General features: G+C 35.2%; 1 protein-coding gene across 1 annotated transcript in view; it reads right to left on the bottom strand.

The window, feature by feature from the left end:
• The window catches only part of UHRF2 (ubiquitin like with PHD and ring finger domains 2), an 86,263-nt gene that overhangs the window by 33,889 nt on the left and 34,430 nt on the right, over positions 1-17,944 (bottom strand). Inside the window, exon 4 of the mRNA XM_046022490.1 lies at positions 13,454-13,672. Within this exon, the coding sequence (XP_045878446.1) occupies positions 13,454-13,672 (219 nt within the window). The remainder of the gene's footprint in view (positions 1-13,453; positions 13,673-17,944) is intronic.

The raw sequence follows: 17,944 nt of genomic DNA on the forward strand, positions 1-17,944 counted from the left end.
CCAGTAAATACAGTAAGTCTCTGGGTAAAAAGATGACTTATTAAAAAGAAAAGTCCTTCAGATTCTAAGCCATATTCTTCAAAGACACAATTTATACCTGTTTATACATGCTTCTTCAAAGCTTCTCGTTATTATGGATTTACGTATAGACTTTTCCTTTCACTCTGTCAACAATGGTTTATATTTTGAAGCAGTATTATTGGGCACATACAGATTTAGAATTCTTAAATTATCTTATGAAATGTCTCTGTATCTCCAGTAATGCATTCTATACCAAAAGTGTACTTTTTGGTTAGAATTTGCTTAATGACTTTTCCCACATTTTCACATGCAACACGTTTAAAACTTTTAATGTCAGATATTCATAAATGCAGAAAACTGCATAAATGTACAGTTTAATCAGTTATAAGGTATACATCCTGTAGTCACCGACCACGACAGGAGGCAGAACAGTTTACCTCAGAAGCCCTTGGCATGCTCCCTCCCAATCTCAATCTCTTTTATTCCCTTCCAAGAGTTGTATTTACCTCAATTTTTTTCAGTCTTATCACCTGTCTTCCTAAGCATATCACATAGTTTTGCCTGTGTTTTAAATTTTAAAGACTCTAATTCATCAATTCCCACATTTGTTGTAGAACTTTCTCTACAGTTTGTTGAAGAACCACCACCATTTGTCCTATAGAGTTGCCCAGTATCTTGATTCTGGTATCTGCATTCCCAAAGTGTAGTTTAAATAGGTTTTTTTCCTGTTATTTGCATTTCCAGTAAGTTGGTAGCTGGATCCAGAGTAGAGGTCAAAAACCCTGGTCTGCTGATTGCTTTGTAAATAAAGTTTCACTGGAATACAGCTATACCTACTCACTTATGCATTCTCTATGGTTGGTTTTGTGCTACAGTGGCAGAGTTGAGTAGCTGTGATGGTGGAGAACATTTGGCTGTTAAGGGCCGGCCCCTTACACACACACACACACACACACACACACACACACACACAGAGTCAATCCTTGTATTTAGAATTGCTTAATCAAATCCAGGTTCATGTTTTGGTAAAACTATCTATAGGTCTATTTTCTTAGGAAGTACCCAGTTTATTTAGTTTTCTTTTCCTATAATGATAGCAGCCGTTGATACTCAATGCTAAGATTAATTCACTGGGGTTTAGAAAGTGTTGATGTTCCAGTTCTAGCATTCCTTTCTAATTTATTTGCTAGACTCCAATAGAAAGAAACCTAACCTCATCAATTATTTGGTGACTCAGTGATACACCGTGTAAAAAATATGGATTAAGTATTTTCTTTGGCAACTTTACGAAATAGTTCTCTAATGTCCTATATAGGTGACCAATGAGTTTCTGTATTACTGTGAATTCACATACATATTTGAGGTGTTTCAATCCATTTTAACTATTTTCCTTATTGATATTCAAACTATCTTTGGGCAATAGGAACTTCCAGTTGACTCCCAAATTTTTCTGATGAGAAGTTAGCAGTCTTTGTGGCTTTCCTTGTCATCCCTAAGGCAAGATGTTTCAAGTTCATCTTGCACATTTTTTGTCTCTAGCCTGGGATCCCATCTATAAGGAATCCCAATTTCTTTTGGGTGGAAATACTTCAAAGCCATACTTCAGGCACTAGAAAAGCTTACTCAACAAGACTGATCACTGTTTGAAGGCTTCTTCAGTGGACAGAGCTACAAAATTTAAGCATACACATGAATACACATACAAAATACTTCCTAAGTTCACACAAATGTTTTGCTCAAAGTCAGAACTAAAGGGCAAATTTACTTTTTAAAAAACAATTACGCGTCCATTTCTCCTTCTTCCCTAATCAGAAAACACTAATTATCAAAGATACCAGGGATGTCTAAATTAGAGTGTTACATATATACTGCTTTGCTGTATCCCACATTACACACAAGACATTCTTACTAGTTGTCATCATGATTACTGAAAACAGTTTTAAATTCTTTTGTGTTATTTCCACCCACATCCTACAGTTAGATCTATGATGTTAGATCATAATAATCATTACATGCTGTACTTTCTTTTAAGTATAATAATGTAATAATCATTACATGCTATACCTACTTTAGTCCTAACTTCTAAATATAACAATATTTTAAGATTTTTTTTTTACTTGTGTGTGTGACAGAGAGTGTGAGTGTGCACAAGCGGGCAAGTGGCAGGCAGATGGAGAAGCAGGCTACCCACTGAGCAAGGAGCCCAATGTGGGACTCTATTCCAGGACCCTGTGATCATGACCTGAGCCAAAGACAGACACTTAACCTACTGTGCCACCCAGCTGTCCCTAAACGTAAAAATATTTTTAATGTTTATCACTCCGCTTTATGTCAAATTTTCTTCAGTCACCTTGATGGCCTGAAGCTAGTTCTCTAGAACATTCCCCAGGAAGTATTCATGAGAATAGCTACCCTAGTTCTTCCAAAGTAATGGCAGTTTGTCTCCAGCCTTTATTCTGAAGGCCATTTTGGCTAGACTTAAAACCCTTGGTTCATCTTTTCTTGACTCATCAATGTCTTTCTAGGATACTTTCTTAAAAGTGGATAGTAATCCACTTTTAAAATGAGGATAATATCCTTACATTTTTTCTCCTTTTTCTTCTAATTCAGTATGTAATTTGACATAAGTGAAATTATGGAGGGCATAATTTCACTTAGCTTTATTAGCTCATAGCTATAGAGTTCCATAGAATTCATTTAATTATTTTTTGGAGATGCATTCACTACTATAGAAACTAAAATCTAATCTGACAAAAAGCAAATGAGTAGTTGTCTGGGGCCAAGGCTGAGGGTAGTGGAGATATCTAAGGGATCCCAAAAGAACTTTTTGGGGTGATGAAAATGTTCTAGATCTTGATTACAGTGGTGGCATGGGTGTATGTACTTACCAATATTCACTTAAAATATATAGTATTTATTTATATTATACATTATAGTCTTATATATATTAATATACATAATATTGCTGTATGTAAATTATGCCTCCAAATTATTTTAAAAAGGTACTATGGAAACTTACATTCTTAAATCTCCTGGCTCTATTCTCCTTCCCTATTTTTAACTGCATCTTTTTTATTTTTGTCTTTATTGTCCCTGTCCTACTCAATGTGGACTGAATTCCCAGTAGTTTTTCTCAATGGGGCTTTGTCCTGGAACAGTTTTAGCTAGATAATTTTAAGAGCTTGCTGGTTGCTAATCCCTTCAAAATTTTATTGCAAATTGCTTGTACTCATCTAAACTGGTGTGCATACCCCTTCGAGCTTCAGTTGCTGCCTTAGTCCTGTTGTCAGATTAACAAATCACCTTAAAACTAGCAGCTTAAGACAAAAATTACCTCACAGTTTCTGCGAATCAGGATTTGGGAAGCAGCATAGCTGGGTAGTTCTGGCTCAAGATCTTGCACAAAGTTTCAGTCAAGCTGTTGACCAGAGTTGCAGTCTCATCTAAAGGCTCAACTAGCGCAAGACCACCAGGATGTATGAATCCTCATAACACAGCAGCTGGCTTCCCCCAAAGGAAGTTATCTGAGAGAGCCCAAAATGGAAGCTTCACTGTTTTTATAACCGAATCTTGGAAGTAGTAAACCATCACTTCTGTCATATCCTATTGGTCACAAGAGTAACCCAAAGTAAAATATGGGAGGGAAAATGCAAGGTGTGAATACCAGGAAGCAGGAAATACTGGGGATCATTTTGAGAAATGGCCATCATACCTGCTCTTCTCAAAACAGTTGTTTATTATTTCAAAGTTCTTGGGTCCATCATATATCCTGCAGTTACCCCTTCCTACCTCTTGCACAGCTACCAATAACATACTGGTCTTGTAGCTTTAAGTTATTTATCCCACCAGCTTTTTTCTTTTTTTTTTTTCTAGGGGATACCACAACACCCTGAACGGTTATACAAGTTGCCCATGAATTCTGGATTAGATATTTTAGTTGTTCTATATGTTTGTATAAGAATACCTAGGGAGATTAAAAATCTATGCTGTTATCATCTACCTGGAATCCCATCCATCTTTGTAATGTCAACTTGTGTGACTTCATATTTAAGGAATTTTTCTTATGAGCAGCATATGGATTTTTTAAATCCTGTTCATCTTTAACTGTAATATCTGGCTCACATTTAGTTAATATAAATGGCTGAAATATTTGGGTTTGTTTCTATCATTTTACTGTTTTCCATTTTATCTACCTTTTTGTTTTTTACTCTTCTTGATTGCCTTCTGATTCATTCTAATAATTATTTCATTTCACCTATTAATATGCTATTTTAATTATATTTAATCATTAAAATTCTATTTAGCTACATTACAATTATATATATTAAATCATATTTAATAATTTTATGAAAATATTTTAATTCAGTGGTTCTTCGAGAATATACCATGTAATAATACCATGTAAATAAACCCAAGAAATCAATCTTTTACTTTGTTACTTCCTTGATCATGTCAGAATTTCACAGCTTCATTTATCAACCCCCATTTTTTACACTGTTGTTATCCATTTTATTCTACACATAAATTTCACTAGTGAATAGTCTGTTTGTACTTACTTGTACAGTTATCCTTCCTCTGTTCTTTAATTCCTTTCTGTTTTTCCTTGTTTCTGAGATCACCTTCCCTCTGCTTAAAGAATTCTTTGGTAGTAATAGTCTACTGGTACTGAATTCTTGGATTTGGTTTGATAACATCACTATATTGGCTTCATTTTTTGTAAACTATTTTCACTTCTAGTATATGTGCTGCCGAAGCGAGCACAAACTATTTTCACTTCTAAGTTGAGCATTTTTTTAGCAGTGTTTTCAGATGCTATTCCATTGTGTTCTAGAGCTTTTATTATTTCTGATGAAAACTCAGCTCATATTCCTTCTGTTTTTACCTTTAAATTTCACCAGCACCACTGTGCTTTTATATTTATCTGGCTTAGTGTTCACAGGTCTTTAACCTGGGTTTGGATCTTCTCACTTTTGAAAACTCTAGCGATTATATTTTCAAATATTGTTCTCACTTTTCTCTTTTTCGGGAACTACAAGTAGATGTAATGCATACCTTTTACCAGGTCCCATATGTTCAACAGTCTTTTCTGTATTGTTTCTCCTCCATTTTTTTCCATGGTTCAATTTATCCAAATTCTTCACTGACTTGCCTTTGAGTTCACTACTCCTATCTTCTGCTATTAAGTCAATCTAATGAAGTCTTAGTTTCAGATTCTGTATTTTTCAGTTCTAGAGTGATTTCATAGATTCAATGTGATTATAGATTCCAATTCTCAGTTGAAATTCTCCATCTTCTCATTTTCTTGAGCATGTAAATCATAATTACTCTAAAATCCCTGAGAACCTGAATTATCAGGATCAGCGTTTTTTTAATAGGTTTTATTTGAGAGAGCGAGCGAACGAGCGAGCGGGAGCACACAAATGGGCAGAGAGAGAAGGAGAGCTGAGCAGAGAGCCTGTCGTGGGCCACGATTCCAGGACCCTGGGATCATGACTTGAGCGGAACGCCGAAGCTTAACCAACTGAGCCACCCAAGTGTCTCAAAATCAGCTTCATTTTTACTGCTTGTTTTTCATTATGTGGCCCTGTCTTTTGATAGTGTTTTTGGCTTCATGGCAGGATAAATATAAAGAAAACACAGTGGCTTACTGCAATAATGTTGCTGAAAACTAAAGATAAAAACAGAGGGAATATAAGCTGAGTTTTCATTAGATACAGTGTAAGCCAGAATACAGAACAGCATCTGAAAAAACAGATGAAAAAATTCTCAATTTAGAAATACATTTCTAATGAAAAATAGATTACAAAAAATGAAGCCAAGATAAAGATGTTATCAAACCAAACCTAAGAATTCAATAGTAAAATATAAAACATTAGAGGAGGCTTCAGATGTTTCTATACCATAAGGAGGGAGCAATCTTCCTTCTGCTGGGAGATACTCTGGTGTTTTAACATTTTATTCAGCAACTATGCTGAGGCAAGTCTTGTTTATAGTCTTAGTTAAAATTTGGGCTACATACTTGTCTTAGCCATCCACTAAGAGCATTTTGTATACTCTGTGGGACCATTCCACTAGTGATCCCAAAATCCATGTTTGTCTCCTAAGACTGCTGAAAATTCCACCGCATTGCTTACTTACATTTTTAGCTTCCTGCCCAGCAAAACTTCAGTATTTAGCAAAAATTGTGTCAGGATAACAGGCCATCCCCATTATCTGCCTAAAGCTCTGATTTCTGTCTCCACCATGCCCCCAACTTCTTTCCATTAGATATGCTCTGCATCTGTAATTAGCAAAGCTCCCAGGGCCAAAAGCAACTACAGAAACCAACTGCCTTCTAAAATTCTTCCCATTCCAGAGTCCTGAGCCCTGGTAGTTCTCGTTGCCTCTCTGTTGCCTTCAGATGATAATGGTATTTGATCTGGATCTTCCAGTTGTTTTAGGTAAAAATGCTAATTACTGCCAGCTAGTCCATCCTACCTGGAAACAGAAACCTTCCATGTAGTTCAATAGATGCTTCAATAAATATCACAAAACAGTTTCAAAACAAGAATCACTTTTTCACTCTTTTATCATTTTAGTTGAAGGCTTACCATACCCATTTCTTCTGCACAAAGTTGATGAAGCATAAATCACACCAAAAAACATGAATATTCAATACTACATTTCATTTCAATCTAATAAACCAATAAATGTAAAGTACATTATTTTATATACTACCAAAAAAGAAATTGGTCTGCAATGGGGTAGTCGAAGAATCACCCCCAAAGTTGGTACTCTAGATGGAAACCAACCAACTCTAAGACACACTATTTTATGAAGTTATAAGAAAGAAAAAAGTCGATGAGGTGTCTAAGAAGGACCCTCAAGTAAAGCTAGGATACCAAACGGTTCTTCTCACAATTTAAGATAAGTGGTAAATAAACCACCTTGCAGGTAGACACAGAAAATAAACAGGATTATTCTGATGTTATCACTGAGTAAAAGGAGAAAAAGTATCCCAAGAACTGAACCACAAAAGGTATGATTCATGCTGTTTTGCAGATACAAATTCATACTACCTACGTGGTCTAAAGCTCAGAGAATGTTAAGTTAGATAGTACTCCAAGGTGCCTAGCAGAAGCAAACTCAGATCTCTGAAAAGAACCCAACAGTGTTCCAATAGAAAGTTTAAGATACATTTTGAGGTGTTAAAAACAAAACAAAACAAAACAAAACAGAATCTCAGATTCCATGAAATACTCTATTAACTGAATATTCATTATAACTTGTACCTAGAACAGGGCCTGGCACACAGCAGCCACCAAAAGGGCATTAATGTTTCAGTAGTATGACAGGCAGAATAAGTAAGTGCCAAAGATCTCAAGATCCTAAGTGTGGGAACATATGAATATTATGTTACATGGCGAAACGGACTTTGTAGACAGGATTAAGTAATGGCCTTGAAATAGGATTATGCAGGTAGGCCCAAGTTAATTACAGGGAAACTTAAAAGTAGGAGAGTCAGAAATGTAATGTTAAAAAGGGAGGAAGTGGGCAGTGGGCGAAGGAATTGGGGGGTGGGGCCTCTAAAATCTGAAAAAGACAAGGAAATAGATTCTCTTTTAGAGTCTCCAAAACATAATACATCTTTGCTGACACTTTTAGCCCAGCGAAATCCATACAAGACTTCTGACTTACAGAACTTGTAAAATGGTGAGTTATACTGTTAAAGCCACCAACTTTGTGATAATTTATTGCAACAAGAATAGGAAAACTACTACAAGTAGGCCAAGACAAATGTCAGATGATAATCAATATTACAAAGAAAAATAAGAGTAAGGAAAGAATTCAAGGAATCTATGCCTGGCATGTGCATATACAATTTTATACAACACAGTCAAGAAAGATGTCTTCTGAAGTGACGTCTGAACAAGAGACAAGAGACAGAGCAAGTATCTGTGCAGAGCAGAACAGGCAAAGTGAACAGCAAGTGCAAAGGCTCTGAAGCAGTAACATGTTTGTATATGATTAAGCACCACAAGGAGGCCCATATGGTTAAAATACAGTGAGTTTTGATTTATAACTTGAAAATGGACACCAAAGTTGTACTGTATAAGAATGTTAAAAATATCACTAAAGAGATTTGATGATAAAAGAGTATGGATAAAATTTAGTAAATAAGGCCCTAAAAAAATAGCACTGAAAATAAAAAGTCACCCATAGTTTAGTTTTACCTTTAGATAAATTATTTTCTTGTTATAGAATTCAAATTCCACTCATAAATACCCACACTAATATAACTTCATGTGGTATTAAATACAATATGCATAACAGTAACTCAACAAAGTATTATAAAAAACAGACTTAAACTACACAAACTTTTATTCTGAATTTTATTCAATGCTAAAACAGAAACAGAAAATGACACTAAAAATAGAATTTGATCACTAGAAATTTAAGCATATTCACTTTTTGGTACTCAGAAATTTAAAATAGATGGACACCTGGGTGGTTTAGTCGTTTAAGCATCTGCCTTCAGCTCAGGTCATGATCCCAGGGTGCTAGGATTGAGTCCCACATCAGCCCCCTGCTGAGTAAGGAGCCCACTTCTCCCTCTGCCTGCCGCTACCCCTGCTTGTGCTCCTGCCCTCTCTGACAAATAAACAGATGAAATCTTAAAAACAAACAAAACAAAACAACAATAAAAACAGAAACAAGCATGGACTTTAATTCCAAGTTCCCTTGTCAAATACCCAAGATAGATTAAAAATGATGTCCTGTATTTCTCCTTTTGTATCTTCAATATAATAATATAGAGTGTATCAAAGCTGTAGACTTATTATCTGCAAAAGCTTAATAAAATTCATAAGCCTCTGGTGGGACAGATGAAAAAGTCACAAACTAAACTGAGGAATAAAAAAGGGAACATCACAATAAAGACTGCACATTAAAAAATGACATTAAATAAACTTGTGACAATAAAATTTAGGTAAAATCAAGTTCCTGAAAAAATAAAATTTTAGGGGTGCCTGGGTAGCTCAGTAGTTAAGCATCTGCCTTCAGCTCAGGTCATGATCCTAGGGTCCTGGGATCCAGCCCTGCATCACGCTCCCTGCTTGGTGGGAAGCCTGCTTCTCTCTCTTCCACTCCCTCTGTGTTCCCTCTCTCACTGTGTCTCCTTCTGGCAAATAAATAAATAAAATTAAAAAAAAATTTAATTCAAGAAATAGAAAATCAGAATCTCCCCATCATTACAGAAATCAAGCCAATCATAAAAATCCTTCCACAAAGAAAGCTCAGCCCCAGAGGGCTTTACTGAGAAGTTCTACCAAACAGTCAAGAAAAGAACACAAAATTTCACTGTAAGACAAAAAATATTCTAATTATTTTATAAAACTGAATAATTTGTGAAGGATAGCTACACAGGAAAATTAACATGAAAATTTTACTCAGTAACACAAATGCAAAAATTCCACACAAAATACTGTCAATGCAAATCCAGGACAGCATTTATCCACAAAATGCTTATAACAAATACTATAGTTGTTGGTGGAATTTTGAAAAGTTTTTCTTAGAGATAAGGGAGAAAAAAGATGTCTGTTATCACCACATCCTTTCAATAATGTACTAAAGGGCAGCTGGTGAATAAAAAAGATTAAAAGACAAAAATGTCATAATTCAGAGATAATTATAATCATAAAAATTCCCCCCAAAATCTATGTGTCAATTAAAACTAGAAAATTCAGTAAAGCTACTAGATCCAAGATCAAAGGTTACTTATATACCAGTGACTGCCCCCAGCCCCCCGCACCCCCCCCCCCCCGGCAAAAGCATTTATAGGAACAGTAAGTAGTACCTAAAGTTAAATAAGGATAAGATCAGGTATCTGGAGATATCTACCATATATCTGCAATCACTGATTTATTTTGAACCTATAGAAACATGTTATATGGTTCAAGCTAATAGGAGAAAAACACAATAAAGACCTAAACAAATGGAGAAAAAGCACATTCCTGGATTAGAGTCAACACAATATGTATTAAATTCCCAATGGTTTTTATGTTTAAAATTACCAAGATGACTTGGAAAACTCAAATGAAAGCACAAAGATCTAAGAAAACAAAGAACTACTGAAGAGCAAGGTAGAAAGCCCTGTTCTGTCGTATCATCAAAATGTGGAACTGACAGGATACACAAAAATAGACCAATGGTACAGAATGGAAATCAGATGGATGCATCAAATTACATACTTGATATGAGGTGATACTGAAGGCAAGTGAGGGGAAAAATTGGCTTTTTAATAAGCAATGCCAGGAAAAATCATTATCTATATATATCAAGGTAAGTCAAACCCTTATCTCAAAACCTACATTGAATGGATTAAAGACCTACCAAAGAAAGGCAAAACCACAAAGCCTTTTTAATAATATCTTACTGCATTTTGGGTAGGAAAAGTTTCTCTCCTGCCTACTCCATGTTTTACTGAGATATAATAGACATACACTGTAAGTTTAAGGTATAGAACCTAATGATTTGATAGATGTATATACTGACAAATGTTTACCACAAAAAGTTAGCTTTCATCACTTCAGATATTTATAATTTCTCTTTGTGACTATAACTTTTAAGAGCTTCAAAATATAAGAAAAACTATAAAAGTGAAAATATTTACCTTTACATAACTGAAATTGTCAAGTCTTCATAATTAGAACTCCTTACAAAATCAGTAATATAGACTAACAACAAAATATTAATGTTTGGTGCAGGGTCGTCACAAAAGGTATCTAAATTGCCAACAAACATAAGGTTATCAATCTCATTAGTCAAGGAAATGCAAATCAAAACCATAATGATATACTATTTTATTATATACCCCTCTGATTAGCAAATTTCAAGTGTGACAAAATTAACTGTGTGTGAGAATGCAGAACAACGGGACCTCTAATACTGCTGTAGAAGTGCAATCTGATACAGCTACTTAAATATTTGGTTCTATCTACAGAGGTCAAGATGTACAGGTTCTACAACCCCAAAATTCTACTTTTGGGCAAGAGGCACCCTACAAAAACTAATGCACATAAGCACCAGAACATGGGTATGATGTCATGACAGCATAGTCTGTAAAAGCCCAAAGCTGTCAATAGCAGAATACATTTAGACTTTCATTTCGATTATTTATCCACTATTTCCAGTAAAGAAAAAAAAAAGATTTCTAACCATGGGAAAAAAAAAAAATCCTATCCATACCACATGCCACACTGACTCCTTTTTAAGCTCTTACGTTCCTAACACATCTAGTAAAAACTTAAATGACAGAGAACATAATACTTTACAGGACAGTGTGTTTTACTGTTGGGATATCTATCACATGTTTTCTCTAGTGAGTCATTATCTGCCTACCTATAATTTCCACTCAATCTCAGTTCTAGTCCCTAAAGCCAGGATACTCCACTCTAACTATACTTCAGAATTCCTCAGGGAAAATCTTTTAAATAGCAAGCTATTTTTCCTTTTTTTAACTCTGTGAGTACTTTTATCTCCTCCTATTGTATATACATGCTGTTTTGTACTTCTTACACTCAAGTACGCTGTAAGATTCCCTATCTAATCCATTTATGTACAGGCCTTTTCCTTTTCTTCATGATTTGTACCCTTATACAAATCTGAATTTGCTCAGAAGTCTGAGTTATATCCTTACCTGGCAACAGAATCACACTAGTGTTTGTAGAAAGTTCTGCAACTGTTTTCTAAAATATAAGCTATTTTCAGCATCCTACAACATTCTTTTTATCTTAGGAGTCAACAAACTTTTTCCATGGAGGACCAGAAAGTAAAAAGAGTTTAGGTATGCAAGCCAGGTAGTCTCAGTTGCATCACTGAATAATGCTGAATACAAAAACAGCCATAGATAATGTGTAAATGGAGGGCATTATTATGTTTCAGTTAAGTATTTTCATAAAATCAGGCAACCAGTAGGCTGTAATTTACTGACACCCTTCTTTGTATTACTAATTATAAGCAGATGCTTAATCTCAGATTTGGTATAACACATCCATTATATTTAACATATACTCCATATTATATATCTATCCAACATATATATGTTACATATAATAATCCTGTTAAACAGAACGTGGCAAGAATCTTAGTACGGCTGCTTCTTACAAACACACATACATACACAACTGCCAGGGACATCCTAGAATCCCCAATGCTCAACAAAAATGTATTTATAAAAATCCATTCTTAAAAAAAAAAAAAGCAAAGCACAAAATACATATATGAGATCATTTACTTAAATACTATAAAAACTAGAAAGAGTTTAACAGACTTTAAAAAAAATAAATTAGTTACTGTTCATCCGATAAATTCTACTCAAAAGAATTGGACACAGAAAGATGGTAATATTTTCCTATGTGTAAGAAAGTAGCTGTGAAACAGTGCATGGTACTTTATCACTTGAGTGAAACACCAAATTTTTTTTTTTTAATTTTATTTATTTATTTGCAGAGAGAGAGAGAGAGAGAGAGAGAGCGTGTGCGCGCATACACATGGACAAGTAGGGGAAGTGACAGGCAGAGGGAGAAGCAGTCTCCCTGCTGAGCAAGGAGCCTGATGTGAGACTGCATCCCTGGACCCTGGGATCATTACCTGAGCCCAAGGCAGACACTCAAGTGACTTAGTCACCCAGGCACCCCAACACCAAATTCTTTCTTTTTTTTAAAAGATTTTATTTATTTATTTGACAGAGAGAGAGATCACAAGTAGGCAGAGAGGCAGGCAGAGAATAGAGAAAGGGAAGCAGGCTCCCTGCTGAGCAGAGAGCCCCATGCAGGGCTTGATCCCAGGACTCTGGGATTACGACCTGAGCCGAAGGCAGAGGCTTAACCCACTGAGCCACCCAGGCACCCACCAAATTATTTCTTAAAGAATTAATGATAGAAATAGTGGAGCAATTTGGCATTTTGGGCGATATTTTAATGTCAAATTCTCTTTATGAAGCTTGTTAAATTCTGTAAAATGAAGAAAATTAGTATAAAGAAACATTTCAGCTAGCCTTACAAGTACAGCAGATAGGTGGTCAGGCTGATATTCACTGCTATTATATCAACATAAATCCTCATAACAACCACAGCTATTGAAATGCTTTTGTGTATTACCTGTAAGAATCCTGTGAGGTAAGCAAGGATTTCTTGAATAAAATATTCAGTTATTTCCAAGATGCTTTCAAATAATATCTCCACAGCCTTAAAGCAGTGATGGACATTTAAGGGCCATCCTTAATAAAAAAAAAAATCTCAAGAATTTATATTAAAAAGTTCTCCTTTAGTACGTAAATTTCTAACTTTCACAGATACCATTTTTTTTAAACTAAGGAACATGTGTGTAATACCTAAAAATCACATCCTTGATTACTTCAGTAGCTAAAGGGCATCAGTGTAAGTAATCTTACCCTAAGATAATATTCACACGAAGTTCTTTTTTGGTCCTTGAGATTGTCTTCAGTGCGGTAATTTCTGCATCAAACCAAAATCCTCTATTACCAGGATTTTCTACAGAGTAATTAACCATTACCACATCACCGACATTTAGTTCATTCCACTTCAAATTGGTTCTAGCTCGTGGTCGAAGATCCTTGACATTTATTTCTACCGTACCACTTTCTGGATATCTGAGGAGAGAAAAAGAGAAGAATCACAAAATGCTGCTTACGATTACTATCAAAGACTAAAAATCTTCAACACATATAAAAAACCTAATCACTCTTAATTTCACTTAAATGGTATTTTTTTCATGATTGTAACTGCCAGAATAAATAGCTTTTGGTAATATTTTAGTAAGACATTCTTTGCTAGCTTAAGGGGTAGGAGTACGTAAAAACACAAGCTCTTCTTGCTCCACATTTTCTTAACCTAAGCTTAAAGATTACTTTAATAGGACCACATGACCTGTTCTTGAACAGTTCACTGAGATCTGCTATTGCTTTACACAGAGTAAGAATGAACTTAGTTCGTTTCAATAACCTGCATTTTTCCAGGAGAGGCAAAATTCTAGTTTTTACATGTAGCCATGTAGTCCCATAATGGTTAAAAAAAAAAAAAAAAAAAAAGGACCCATGTGAAATAATTCTAGCAGAATATTGGTTCTGTGCTTCTAAAGGTAAGCTTAACTTAAACTGAAACTTGATCTAAACCTAAAGCTTTAGAAGTTTCCTAAATTTTAGGCCTAACTTCTGGCATTAACAAGCCAAAGAAAGCAATGTAACAGTATAACAATAGCTACAAAATTAAGACCTGTATTGCTTGGTAGTAGGGGAGTCAAAGAAATAAGTAATGTCTGGTTCCTACTCTTGGAAAGCTCAATCTGCTGGGGTAGGTCAAGCTATTATAAGGGTGTTTCTCAAAATATGAGCCCCACACCAGCAGAATCAACACCATTTGGGAACACGTTACAAATGCAAACTCTTGGGCTCCACTTTGGGTCTGATGAGTCAGATCATCTGGGAATGAGGCCCAGCAATCAGTTTTCACAAATACTGTCAGTAATTGAAAAACATGTTCCTGTTTGATAAACCTAGTGCATTATAAGAGTAAGTATCATACCCTACTGTGACAGTATTAACAAGGTAGAAACAAAGAGACAAGACCACTAACCCTTAACCGTGGGTCCAAAATTGAAAGCAGTTCTAGCAGGAAAGCCTTGGTTCTTCTGAAGAAATCAAGTATTATTGCAAGCCTAGGACTCTCATAGTATACCTAACTCATTTAGAGTAAACGGGCATAAATCCTAGGTGAGATCTTTAGTTAATCATCCAATTTAACAAAGTCTCTTCATATTTTAGTTAATTGGAAAAAGAAAAAAAATCTCACAATTAGCAAAGGGCCTCAGCGTAGATCCGGTCCATTTACCTTCTTAGTGCCATAACTCCCTTCTACCACAAGCCTTCCAAATAAGCATGTAATCTCTGCTTGGACGGTAAGTGATAACGGGGCAGTTTTAATGCTCAAAAAACCCTTCTATCTTCATATAGTTCTGACATAGGGAAGAGAAAATACTTGATACTGGATCAAACATAAGCTTTGCAACTCATTTTATACTTAAGTCCAAGAGGAAACTTATACACTGTCCACAAAAGACATAATACTGGACAGTCTAAATGTCCTTGCCACTCTCAATGTTCTCTTTTAAGTAAAAATATTTTAAGTGGATTTCCTTCAACATATATAAAACTTATATTTTGAGTCCTTTATCATCCTGGTGTCTTCACTGGCTGGATTTAAATTCCCATTTTAGCTTTTTACTACTGGATATCCTTGGGAAAACTTTGTATCCATATTAAACCTTGCCATGTAAAATGTAGCTTAATGTTAACTAATTGTATCACATGTGGTTGTTTCCAGAACTAAAACAAGACTTGTAAAGTGCTTAAAACAGCATATAATGGGTTAAGTAAATGTCAGTTAATGTTGTCATTATCCCACAGAAATAATCGCAAAAATCATGTCTATGGTTCTGCTTTTCTCCCATTTCAATCCCATTTTTTTAAATTTTTATTTTTTTTGTAAACATAGAATGCATTTTAATCCCCAGGGATACAGGTCTGTGAATCGCCAGGTTTACACACTTCACAGCACTCACCATTGCACATACCCTCCCCAGTGTCCCTAACCCCATTTCCCCTCTCCCAACCCCCCTCCCCCCAGCAACCCTCAGTTTGTGAGTCAATCCCATTTTTTAATGGTCAAACCTAAATTTAGAAGACTCTAGCTGAACACTTGTGTTTATACACTCATGTTGCTTCACATTGGTTTGGTCACAAAAATAACCAACATCTCTCCCAATCTGTAAAGTGAAGTTAAATTAGATTTTTTAAGGACTTCTCTAATTTGGAAGTTTGTGAACTTGTTTCCTGCTTCAATATCCTTAAGACCATAGGATAGCAAACTATTAAAATTCTTTTCTCAGCTGTAATGTCATGATGCCAAAATATAATTTTCACATTATATATGTTTAATACAGTTTAGTACAGTAAGAAAGCATATTTCAATGGCAAAAAAATTCTCCACTTGTCTAAGTTGTCAAAGTTTGCCTAAATAGATACTAAGAAAGGAAATATTTTAAACAAATTAGAAATCTTGACCCAAGTTTCAAAATATTATATGAAATCATGTTTACCAGAGATAAGGCAAAATAAATCATCCCATACATCAGAACAAGGGAATCTGAGCTTTATTTGCCCTGGAAATTTGTGCAATTTCGTAACAGAATTATATGTACATATACTCTACATGTATACACTAGTCTATAAAAGGGAACTCATGAAAATGAAGTACACTTTTTCTAATTCCAGCCAAAGAGATGTTAATTAAGTCCATGCTCTGTATAAAAACAGACATGGAAGGGACACATAAAACAACTTATTTTTAAGATTTTATTTATTTATTTGACAGAAAGAGATCACAAGTAGGCAGAGTGGGAGGGAGAGGGAGAAGCAGACTCCTCACTGGAGCAGGGAGCCCGATGTGGAGGCTTGAGCCCAGGACTCTAGGATCATTATCTGAGCCGAAAGCAGATGCTCAACCAAGCCACCCAGGTGCCCCTAAAACTACTCTTATTAAAGTCAAGAACATGCCAAGCACTCAAATATTACTCTATTCCTGTGCATCTTCATCTACAGACATTGTAACACACACAAAATGGGGACACATAAGCTCTACTATAACTCCATTTGATTCAGATTCATATATCCAACTACATTTCTCTAATAGATAACTTAGAAGCACCTCAAATTCAAGGCATCCAAGATGGAATTCCCCACCCCATAATCTGATGTTCAGTATTCTCTAGAGGAATGTATTTATATTCCCAGAGACTTAGGAATTATCCCCAATTCCTCTAATAATGCCTTCATTCAATTAATAAGTCCTCCTTATGGGGTACCTTTAACATCTTTAATATAACAATACCCTCCTTAACGAAGACTTGCATTTCGCTAAGCCCACTGTCAAAGCCTAACATAACTCCCTGTCTTTAGGATCACATCTTAAACCCACACCATACTTTTGCTGAAGTTTAAAAACAGGATAAACCAAAACTAATAAATATAGTTATATTATAACTATAAAAAGAAGAAATAGAAGAAACCATGATGGTCATTGTTTCTCTTCATGTATCTTGTTTTGGAGATCTACCTGTAGAACTATGTAATGTTTTTCACAATTATAAAGCAGAATTTAAAAAATTTAAGAAATTCCTAAAAAGCAAAGGCATGGTGGCTTAACTACATAAGGAGGAACTATTATAAGTGACTTAAAAACACTAGATTAATAATACATCCTAAATAGGGTTACTTCCTAAGGACATAAAGTAAAAAACAAAACCACCAACTTTTCAGTAATCATATTGTTTGCAATATTACTATTGCCTAGCCTGAAACTATAATGAGTAGAATAAGTCATCAAGTCAATGGTGTTATTCTTTGGAACTGTGATTTTTCAAGGTAAGAGAAAAAATAACAAATGGAAGATTAAAGAGATTAAATTGTAACTCCTTCCTCTCAATTTAATTGGAAATATCAATATAAACCTACGGTATATTTAAGTATTTCCTGGCTGTATCCAACGAGAAGACCTAGAAACATGATTAAACAAGTACTGATGAGCAGCCCAGACTATGTGCTCTAAATACGATCTCTAAAAATAACCAGAATTCCTTGAAGAAATGGCTGAACCCAGGCCTGTGCAGGACATAGAAGGGCTCAAGAATGGTTATGTCAAGCTCAACTTGAAGGAGCCTCCACAGGCCAGGGATGGGACAATTTGAGTACCAAAAACTTTAAAGCATGTGTTATAAATCTATTAGTTCATAATGACACATACGTAAAAATCTTACTGGCCAACATTTGGAGGATGCTAAAGAACTTAACACTCAAAAAGTTTAGGAA

This window comes from Meles meles, chromosome 11 (assembly GCF_922984935.1).
Source record: "Meles meles chromosome 11, mMelMel3.1 paternal haplotype, whole genome shotgun sequence".
Taxonomy (NCBI): domain Eukaryota; kingdom Metazoa; phylum Chordata; class Mammalia; order Carnivora; family Mustelidae; genus Meles; species Meles meles.